We start from the raw sequence: 11,691 nt of genomic DNA, 5'->3' as shown, positions 1-11,691 counted from the left end.
ATACTTGACGTATGTAATCCTTATTCCAACAACTTTGTCCTTTTGACCTTGAAGTTTACCGCACTTTTAAAAAACTTTAACCTTTGTAAAACTTTTGAACAGTTAGGGCTAAGGCTTTCAGGCTTCACATATGTTATCCAACTGTGACAAGACCTTTCCTAAAATAACAACTTTGACCCTTTGACTTTGACCATTTTCAAAAAACTTAAGTTGGCTATAACTTTTCAAAGTTTAGTGCTAGAACTTTCATACAAGTCATGTACTTCACATACGTAATCCTTTGACAAAACCTTCCTTTAGAGACGTTGACGTTTTACCTACTTCTTAACCTTGATCATAACTTTTGAACAGGTGATGCTAGGGCTTTTATTTCACAAGTGTATTGTGAGAAGACCTTTGCGTACCAATAAATTTGAATTGCATTTGAGTAAGTTTAACCTTCGCTATAAGTTGTCATACGGGGACATACGTTTCACAAACAACCATTGTGCACCTTATATTTTTAACTTCAAATGGACACTCAAATATTTTGGCTAGCCCATATATAGAAAAAAAAATGGGCTATGCAATTACACTTATACTCGTATACAGAAGGGAGTGGGGATTATCAGTTTGTGGGTTTAATGCTCACAATACCCCATTGTATTGTAATATCTCAGGGAGACATGGAGGCCATTCTTTCTGTTATAGTGAGGGTTACCTATATCTGAATAAAATTAAATGATACTTTAAAAGACTTATTACACAACCTTCTCTTTTTACTTTTGATATGACACATTTGGGGTTTCCAAGAGTGTTTACTTGGACACTGCCACTTATTACATAATTAGGATACCCAGTTCTCATCCACAACTACTTCTATTTTACAGAATAAAATTCAGTGATAATTTAACATCTTTATTACAAAATTCAATTGTACCACTCTTAAGTTTTTATCATATATTGAGAGTGAGAAGTTTAGTATTTTTCGCAAAAATTTGGACTTGCCCTTACTCAAAGGGGGTGGGGTACAATTTTGTGCATTCACTGGCTCACTGCTGAAAGTACTTTTAGTTTTGCATTAGTTTACTACTAGGTAAAAACTTTAAGTGCACTCTTGTGAACAGGGCATAAGTCCTCCATGAAATTCACTGGTTATTTTTATTTTATTTTTGTGATTTTTAGAGTCTGAATATATATATTTTTTAAATATCTAAACAATTAAATGACTGTATTATATATTTACAATTTTTGATACAGGCCTTCAAAATAAGCATTATATACATGTAATATGAATGATCTTCATAGATAAAAAAAAAATTCAACTGACTCAATAAGAGAAATCATGACCAGGAAATAATCTTTGTCTACAAAAATATAAAAATTCTGCATATGGCCTACAAAAATTATTCTCTTTGTTAATATTGCATGATCTCAGAAAATCATTTTATGCGTAAATATTGCATGTTCACAGAAAATCATTTTATGCGTACATATTGAGTGATCACAGAAAATCATTTTATACTCGTTATAGATATTCTATAATTAGAATGTCAATGATATGATAATAGTGTACATAAACATGTTCGTATATATACAATATGAACAGTACAGAATAGTATTATAGTAAAACTCGTTTACTAGGAACACGGATATTGCAAATTCACATATACAGCAAAGTAATCGTGGATCCCCAGCTACATAAATTTAACGAATTCTTTATACAGATATAATGAATTATGGATATAGTAAAGTAATTTCACAGGTCCCAATGACTTCGTTATAACCAAGTTTTACTGTATTAAGAGTACATTCACTAAAATCCTTAAATGTAAAACAATTTGTAAAGGCTCTACTTGTCCAACATTACTTGTTAATTTGAAAATGATACCTTCTTTTAAGACATGGATACTTACACAAATCTACCAAGAAAGAATTTTTTTTTGTATAACTTGTTGACACACAGTTTAAATATGCTGCAATTCCCAATACCTTGCAATCTAGAACACCATCAAATTTCTACACTTTAAAGATAAAACAAACAAATCTAGAATAACTGCGTAAGACTATGCATATTGAATTCAGAAAAATACCTACATCAGATACACATAGTAAAACACTTGATATTGAAGGAAAAGTCAATGAATTTTTGGTATATATGAAAAACATAAGTAATGTGTTACATATCAAAGAGTGAGTATTAATATAACCAGCTAATAGTATACAGGATCTCTTACACAAATAGTGTGGTAATTAATATTTGATGTACCAACTGTGATATATTCATGGAAAATATAAAAATATAAATGAAGGATTGCACCCTATTTGAATGAAAACTTGTTACCATGATAAAAAAGCAATGTGTGATGCCAAAGAGAGTTGAGAGTGGAAGAACATTCTGCTAACATATGCATATACATACATGTACAAACACACATAATAAAAATAAGCCACATTTAACAGCTGGGATATGTGATTTCTTGAGGACTCAGTTTAAGTATCTAGTGCAGAATTTATACATTATTTGCTTATTTTATCTACAAAAGTACTTGTATATTACATTCAACATTTCATAAGATTCTTTAACCCCTTCCATGACAAAGATTTTGAGCATTTTTAGACAAATTGTTATTAAAATTTCAATGCACTTTTGCATTTTTTCGGGTATTTCTTTTATTTTTGTATATACCAATGTTTATATTATCTGAAAGCAGATATTGCGTAGTTTCTGAAAATGATGAAAAAAATATCATTTCAGTTGCCATGGCAATGAACAACACCACCAGCATGATGCTGGAATTTCTATTTATTCAAGATAGAGATTCATTCCGTTTTTTGGGGGGGTTGTTTGTTTGTTTTTTTTTTTTTTGCTTAGTTAGATATATTTAAAAATATTTTATTATTGTGCCAAAAATTATGAGCATGTTGTACATGCTTTAAAAACCAATTTTAAGTTGTTTTGGGGGGAGTTTGGGGTGTTGGGAGATAATCACTAGAATTTAGTAATTTAACATTTACATGTTATCACCGCATTGATTTTGATAATGGCAAAATCGCTTGAATAGTGCACAAAGTTTAACTCGAGCTAGCAAAAAAAATGGTAAAACCAATAAAAAAAATTCTGTATATTATTTATCGTAATAATTTTCTCTTTCTAACATTGCAAGAATTATTCTGATATTTGCAGTATTAACGAAGTTTTGAATGTTTGTTCTCACTATACTTGTTTTTCAATTCAGATGCATAGAAATGGGTATATGCCATGAAAGGGGTTAAATTGTCTCTTATTTATAATTGTTACCATGTTTCCTTTTCAAAACAGTGTCTCAAATGACAAAAGTCTCTACAATTAATCTGTTAATTAAAGAATCTGTTAATCAAAGTAAATGTGAAGGAAACAGATTAAACATTTCACAGTACCTAAAAACAATGGCGAAATATATCTATAAATATTAAAAATAATCAGGTCAATCACAGACTATTCTATCACTATGACACATAGTGGGTCCAAAAAAATGATCACGGACCTCTTTGATAAACACAAAACATACAGAGGCATATGAAAACCACCGTTCCTTTACTTATAAATTAGAACACAATGAATTCTATAAAAACAAACTTTTCTCTCCCTTGCATCAAAAAATTATCAAAAAAATAAATTCATGTTAACAGTAAAGCACTATATATGCAAATTAGAAAGATAAATATAATGAAGTGTTAAAAATAATGGATTGCAAAAAAATAACCCCTACCTATAATTCAGCAAACCCTTCCAAGAAAAAATAATTTAAAAAATATCAAAAGACAAGTTTAAACTATACAGTCTTAGATTAGACATCTAAGGATTTGGTTCTCTTCACCTCCTTAACATTCTCTAAGGGGATGTTTTCTATGGCGTCCTGCCGATGGAGGGCTTCATGCTGCACTTTCTTCTTTGACCCCCCGTCTTTGGCCCCCTTTGAGTCCATGTCATCGGTTATCAGGGGGCTAACCTCCGCCCCATGCTCTTCTGACCCAAACACATCATCTTCAGGAATTGTCTGATTGATCAACGAAGAATTGAAATCTTTATTTCCCTCCAATGGGGAGTAGTCTACTGTCATGGCCTTATTGGTGCGCCCTTTGACACGATTATTTGACCTATTTCTACACAGAGCCGTGTCCTCTTCTGCCCAGGACAGAGCTCTTTCTGGCATTTTCCTGATGGATTTCATGCGCTGTAGGCGAGCATTGTTCTTTCGTCTTTTTCGTAAGTTTTGGAAATCAACTTTGGCAGTGTCACTGACAAAATCATCAAATCTTTTCTTCGGAATCTGTGCAGAATTAAAGCAATATTTTTAGTCTAACAGTACTTGTGTATTATATTTATCACATAGATTTCTTTTACATACTTTAAACATGTTTGAGAGAATTTTTCCATTTTTTTTTTTTCTTTTTTTGAGAAATTTGCTCATGTAAAATATATGATCCCCCATTCAATGATTCATCTCAAATTCTCTTTTTTTTTGAAGGGGGTGGGTAGTTTCCTGGTTTTCTGTGCTGAATGTTCAATTACTTAAATCATGATTACAGAATAATTCAAACATTCATCTTTAACATTAGCTTGGATAGGTGCTTTAAAGCATCTAAGACTTAATTCCCTGCAGATCGAGTCGAGTTAAATTGTCTACAAAGAGCTTGACTTACCACCAGAGTTGGGGATCTCATACTCTGATCCAACAAGTTCCTGAAGTCTTTGGCTGTAGGTTCTCCCCCTATCTCAATAGAAATCGGCTTTCTCTGGGACTTCCTGGGCTCTGTAACACAAAAACCAAAACTCATCAGATGCATAGTCAACATTTCAAAAACAGCTTTAAATGTCCAAATCATTGGCTCTGTAACACACATAATACCAAAACTAATCAAACGTATTCATAATTTTGAAAGTTCTTTTATACCTGCAAATAATTTATCATTTTTTTAACTCATGAATTTACCTTCAATACATACATGCTTCATGAAAACAGGATAAAAGGTACATGTATATATTACTTGAACACAATTATTGCAAATCAGCTGAGATTGATGAAATAATGCATCATATCAGTAATTCTACATCTTGTTCATTATCCATTCTTTGTATAATAAATGGGCAGTAAAAATATTATTTCTTCTATGCATGAATTCAAATTTAAACATGTTTTACTGTAGAATATAATTTCCATTACTTTCGGCCTTCCCATTAATATATTTTTAAAACGTATGAATAAAACAACTTCTCAAACATAAACATATCTCCACCCATGTGTATGTAACAGGAATACTTTTTTTTATAAATCTGAAAGACAAAACTCTTTTAATAATTATGCTTGATTATTTAAGAGAAGCATTCCATCATTACAAATGAATAACATGAAGCATTTCAGATTTAGAAAGAATATGAAATTGGGTTACAAGAGAACATGACATGCTCATTAGGAAGACGGAACTGTGCTTTGTAGAAATTTCTCATTTCAATAAACGTGAACCTAAAAATAGTATTTAAAACAATTACAACTTTTCTCTCTGTAGTTTTTAATGACAAATACACTGTAAATTATTCCCGTTCTTGTGGGCCATTGCATCCCTTCCTTTAAAGATGCAAAAATAGACAACTCATAGTGTAGTCTGTTACATGTATGTTTTAAACATTACACAAACTGATCACCAAGTATGTGTGTCTGAAACCTATATAGCTTGTATTTCCAAACTGAGGTCTATTAATTCTTCTTTAAACAACCAATCACCCCCTCCAACACTGCATCACCCAAAAACTACTACTTTCACCAGAGAAAATTTTTTCTAAAGATTTCTAAAGTGATTTTTATTTCACTTGCGTAGTAAGTATTGTAGATTAAATTAAAAGTCTACATTAATTTTCTATTAACAGCCATGAAATAGTTAAGATGTGAGTATTATATAAGGTGGCATTTCCGGTTGGCGGATCTATGCTAATGGCAACAGTTACTGAAACTGACAATTAAACAATCGCTTATTTATTATTATATCAAAACTTGATTTAAATGATATAAATGTGACAACCGATTAAAAAGGGAAATGTGCAAATTATTTCTGTCATTTGCCGATCTTAATATTGATGGAAGCTTTTAGAATATCATATAGCATCGAGCCCGATTTTAAAAAGAAAAACAGGGCGATTATACTGTAGTTGCATGATCATAAAACAAGCTTTTGTGTAAATGGTCATTGAAATAATGGTAAATCATTGATAACACTATTTATAAGTTGTGAATATATTTATATATCTATAGACTATAACATATGTAGTAGGTTTTCCTAATAAATTTATGGGTATTTGTATTTTTCTTACTGAGAGCATCGTGGCAAGGAACCCGAAGTACAATTTGTACTTCGTAATTTGCTTACATGAAAAGAGAAAATTAATGAATAAGGTATTGTTCAAATACAATTAAAGCTGTAAAGTTGTGTGCTTTAATCAAAAAATTTCATTTTTTTCTGCATGAATACAGTCTTTCGTATCAAATACTTGGCCTATTCAAGGGCTAATTTTTTCTTTCACACATGTACTTGGGTCTTCGATTATAAAAATGTACATATATATATGTTCATTATTGATATGTTCAAAAATGTAAAATACCTTTTTACAAATCAATAAAGAACAAACACATTTATAAAGCAAGACAAAACTGCATCATTGCTTGTGAATTTTACACCCCCCCCCCCCCCAAATCAATTTATCAGTAAAATGTGCACAATCGCTGTTTTTATCCTTCACGGAAATGAAATTAGCACATCTGAAGTACATGTACATCCATTACTTATATCAGGTTTCATACAAAATGTCAATTACTGAAATTGCTATTTTTTCAATTTTTACTGAAATTGCAGAAATTTTATTTTTTTGGCATTATTAGCAAGGGTTTAAAATTGAATCTCGCTAAAAATTAATTGCGTTTTATTTCTTATAGCTACTTTAGTGAGAATTCTTAAATCACTAAAATTTCATCTCGCTAAACATAAAATACCACTTTTTAAGGATAAATCGCTAAATTTGCGTCTCGCTAAAATTTCCACTTATGCGGTATATCTACTTCTTGTGGGATTTTGAACTATAAGTGCTTCTTCCCTCAATAAGCCTGTAGGATTTTCTGTCAGTAGTGGCAACTGTAAATTCAATTCCCCTTGCTTGCACGGGATTTCATCTATTAATTAAGAAGAATTTACACTACCCCAGAGAGCTTTTACATAACTGTCATCTCTTCTTGCTCTTGATATTTTATGTTCAATAAATTCAAATAGGCAGTATTCTGTTAAAAGTAACTCCCTATTCCTTCCAGGAAAGTTCTGATCAATCCTAGATATCATTCTGAAAATATTTCTTTCTAAATTTTAACCTAGTTTCTCGGTAAGTGCTCTGTTGGAAGACAAAGGAGTTAGATTTAAGCCTTCACATGGCTGTTTTATTGGATTATGGTAATTATATAAAAAATATATCAGTATGCAAATTTTAATACCATTACCATTAGTACTTGGACCATTTATATGTCCTGGTCTCATTTCTGCTTCTAAAAACATAAAACATATCTAAACCCTTGAAATGAATAAAGTTTCTTAGCATACATTTGGGAAAGCTTTAATTAAAAACATTCTTTAGAGTAAGGCTGGCAAAGCATGCATTATATATTATTCAAATCTACTGAACTTTATGTTTATATTGTAGATTTAAGTTTTGCTTTCTTTTAAAATAGAAATATATGTTAAAATTAAACACTGAAACCTAAGTACCCCTAAATCATCATCTCTTAATTATTAGCAAAACATGAAACTTATTTTTGAATTAAATACACCATTCACATGAAAGCTGCCCAACTTTGAGCACATACATTACATGTACATGTATAAGCAATTTAGAGAATGACGAAATCTACAAAATCTAAAATGTACGATTTATGACTGAGTTATGGTAAATATTATATTCAGAAACTTACCTTTGACTTTCACCTCTTGCTCTTCTTTTTCTGCCTCCTCCCCTGCTTCTAGTTCTAGTAATACAGCTGAGCTGTCCACATTCCTCCTAAATTTAAATGAAAGATTTTACAATTCAATGTTCACATGATCATAAAGCTTTAATGAAAATTCAGAGAATCATGCAAATCAAATAAAATATGCAATATCTACATGCATTTAATGCTAATCATACACTAGCTGTTAGTATAAAATTATAGTCAACCAGAAACCATCACCTGAAATTCACTATTTCTGCAGTTTTTTGACCCTTGATATTAAATGAAAATTATACCTGGTATGACAACATGAACTCTATATTGCAATCCTTGTGGGCCTAAATGGAACTTGATTAGTTTCATAATCATGATATGACATTTGAGCTTCTAGCAATTTATCTTACAACAAAGATATTGGAGAATCTAATTTCTTCTAATTTTTTATCTCTTGTGATTTTGATAATTTCAAAGGTCATAAATGTATGCTTCTATTGTGCCTGACATGAGTTCGACCTCTTTTAATTAAAATCTAAATCTTAGTGATATAAGTAATCCCTGTGACCTTGCATGACCTTTTTGCATGCAATGAACTTGGTTTTCATGTGACAACCCATCCTTTTGTCGTGTTACCATTTGCAGAAAGTTCTCATATCATTCACATTTACAAGTCTGAGCAAGGATGAAGACAGGCAAAGAAACAGACAATTAAAATCATTAAACTAGCTTCCCTACCTTTGATCTTAAAAGTTATTTTGAAGACAAGCATTTAGAAGAAATCATACAGATTACCCATTTTAGTGTCACAAGATAACAAGAGGCCCATGGGCCACATCGCTCACCTGAGCACTAAGGGTATGAAAAAGTAGAAAATGGTTTTTTATTGTAAAGTTTAAATAAATCATGGATTTGCTATTTTTTAGAAAATGATTTTTAAAGAATTTTCCTATATATATCTTTAAAAACTTTGGTCGGCCATTTTGGCCCCGCCCTACCCCTGGGGGTCATGATTTGAACAAATTTGAATCTACACTACTTGAGCATGCTTCCATATAAATATGATGAATTATGGCTTTGTCATTATTGAGAAGAAGATTTTTAAAGAATTTTCCTATATATTTCTATGTAAAACCTTGGTCGGCCATTTTGGCCCCGCTCTACCCCCGGGGGTCATGATTTGAACAAACTTCAATCTACACTACCTGAACATGCTTCCATATAAATATGATGAATTATGGCTTTGTCATTCTTGAGAAGAAGACTTTTAAAGAATTTTCCTATATATTTCTATGTAAAACTTTGGTCGGCCATTTTGGCCCCGCCCTACCCCCGGGGGTCATGATTTGAACAAATTTGAACCTACACTACCTGAGCATGCTTCCATATAAATATGATGAATTATGGCTTTGTCATTCTTGAGAAGAAGATTTTTAAAGAATTTTCCTATATATTTCTATGTAAAACTTTGGTCGGCCATTTTGGCCCCGCCCTACCCCCGGGGGTCATGATTTGAACAAACTTGAATCTACACTACCTGAGCATGCTTCCATATAAATATGATGAATTATGGCTTTGTCATTCTTGAGAAGAAGATTTTTAAAGAATTTTCCTATATATTTCTATGTAAAACTTTGGTCGGCCATTTTGGCCCCGCCCTACCCCCGAGGGTCATGATTTGAACAAACTTGAATCTAAACTACCTGAACATGCTTCCCCATAAGTTTCATCTTTCCTGGCACAGTGGTTCTTGAGAAGAAGATTTTTAAAATATGCCACTAAATTTTCATTAATTCCCAATTATCTACCCTTGAATGAGGGCGTGGCCCTTCATTTGAACAAACTTGAATCCCCTTCACCCAAGGATACTTAGTGGCAAGTTTGGTTGAAATTGGCCCAGCGGTTCTTGAGAAGAAGTCGAAAATGTGAAAAGTTTACAGACAGACAGACAGCTAGACGGACAGACAGACGCCGGACAAAATGTGATCAGAAAAGCTCACTTGAGCCTTCGGCTCAGGTGAGCTAAAAAAGTCATCCAATTTTTTTTTTAAAGTTCATATGCACAGCTAAGAACTGTATTCACATCATGTTAGATACAATTGCACTGGCACCTCAAATTATGAAATTTGACCAAAAATGACACAGAATCCCATGTTCTTACATTGTCGACTTCAATGTCTTATTACATTTAAATGCTAGCTAACTTTTAAAAAAAACATTATCTATATCTCTATGCAACACTCAAAATTTCAAAGTAAATTGAAGAATGCCTATGCGTTTCTGTCTACACTACAAATGTGCTTAGCATTGTTCAAACCTTAAAATATTATAGAACTAAAATTATAAATTTTCATGAAGAAAAGCATGATAGAGGCTTCAAATTTAAGTACAGAACTATTTCTGTTTCTGAAATGAGAAATCATTGTTCAGAGTTGCTTGTCCTCACCTTATAAAATGTCTACATAGAGAAAAACAAAAGAAAATAATTTCATTTTTATTGATATCCAGTAAGTTGAGATATCTTGTCACCAGTTTTGATATGTTTTAGAACTTTAAAGATAAGAGAGCTGAGAGAAATTAAATCTTTAATCTATTAAAGACACAGAGGATTTAGAAACATAAGAAGACTAATACTTACAGATCACTGGGAACTTTGGGCAGATTAGCAGCGCCACACAAATGTAAATTCTTGTAATGTTCTCTGAAAACAATAATTTCATACTTCATTCTTAATATATGGCAAAAAATAGTTAAGTAGCAGTATTTGTCTAATTCAGACATCATTGGTTCCAAAGAAATTAAATAGATTACACTACATTCTACATTAGAAAACATTTTAATGATTTACTGAAGGAGTCTGAAAGTTTAGATCATTTTAGACAAGATTGTGGAATCCACAACATTGATTAAACAGGTTTAACTGTATGTACAACCTTCAAATTTCCCAAGATGCAAAGAGAAATTACAATGAAACTTGCTGAAAATTTTCCCCATAGGAAATAAAATGTTTGAAACACCCCCCCCCCCCCAAAAAAAAAAAAACAAACAAACAAACAAACAAGAAGTCTGTGAGCCAATCCTCACTAGTAATATCCTCGCTCTGATGTGAATTTACACTATCAGATTAATAAACACATGTTCAGTTATGGGCAGACATACGGATAAACAGGAAACTGACATCAGATTTGAACAACAAGAGGCCCATGGGCCACATCGCTCACCTGAGAATCTTTTGTCATATTGTTCTTTACCAGATTTCCCCCTTGTAATACAATATATTGTGGCCCCGCCCTACCCCTGGGGGTCATGATTTGAACAATTTAGAATCTACACTACCCCAGGGTGCTTCCACATCAGTTTCAGCTTTTCTGGCCCAGTGGTTCTTGAGAAGAAGATTTTCAAAGATTTTTCCTATATATTTCTATGTAAAATTTTGATTCACCATTGTGGCCCCGCCCAACCCCTGGGGGTCATGATTTGAACAATTTAGAATCTACACTACCCCACAATGCTTCCACATGAGTTTCAGCTTTCCAGGCCCAGTGGTTCTTGAGAAGAAGATTTTCAAAGATTTTTCCTATATATTTCTATGTAAAACTTTGATTCACCATTATGGCCCCGCCCACCCCTGGGGGTCATGATTTGAACAATTTAGAATCTACACTACCCCACAATGCTTCCACAAGAGTTTCAGCTTTTCTGGCCCAGTGGTTCT

At 32.3% G+C, this 11,691-nt stretch overlaps 1 protein-coding gene across 3 annotated transcripts in view; it reads right to left on the bottom strand.

The window, feature by feature from the left end:
* Positions 1-881: 881 nt before the first annotated feature.
* The window catches only part of LOC134231091 (sodium/hydrogen exchanger 2-like), a 29,627-nt gene continuing 18,817 nt past the window's right edge, over positions 882-11,691 (bottom strand). Inside the window, exons 20-24 of one of the 3 annotated variants that reach the window (XM_062713015.1) lie at positions 10,615-10,677; positions 7,968-8,053; positions 7,494-7,544; positions 4,666-4,775; positions 882-4,292 (exon numbers count right to left, since the gene is read on the bottom strand). In XM_062713015.1, the coding sequence (XP_062568999.1) occupies positions 3,810-4,292; positions 4,666-4,775; positions 7,494-7,544; positions 7,968-8,053; positions 10,615-10,677 (793 nt within the window). In that variant the 3' untranslated portion in view covers positions 882-3,809. The remainder of the gene's footprint in view (positions 4,293-4,665; positions 4,776-7,493; positions 7,545-7,967; positions 8,054-10,614; positions 10,678-11,691) is intronic. The other 2 variants (XM_062713016.1, XM_062713017.1) reach the window with 2 other exon arrangements.

This window comes from Saccostrea cucullata, unplaced genomic scaffold, assembly GCF_032062105.1.
Source record: "Saccostrea cucullata isolate Sc308-1 unplaced genomic scaffold, CSIRO_AGI_Scuc_v1 ctg109, whole genome shotgun sequence".
Classification (NCBI taxonomy): Eukaryota; Metazoa; Mollusca; class Bivalvia; order Ostreida; family Ostreidae; genus Saccostrea; species Saccostrea cuccullata.
The sequence above is the reverse complement of the archived record's forward strand: the minus strand, read 5'-3'. Positions and strand labels throughout refer to the sequence as shown.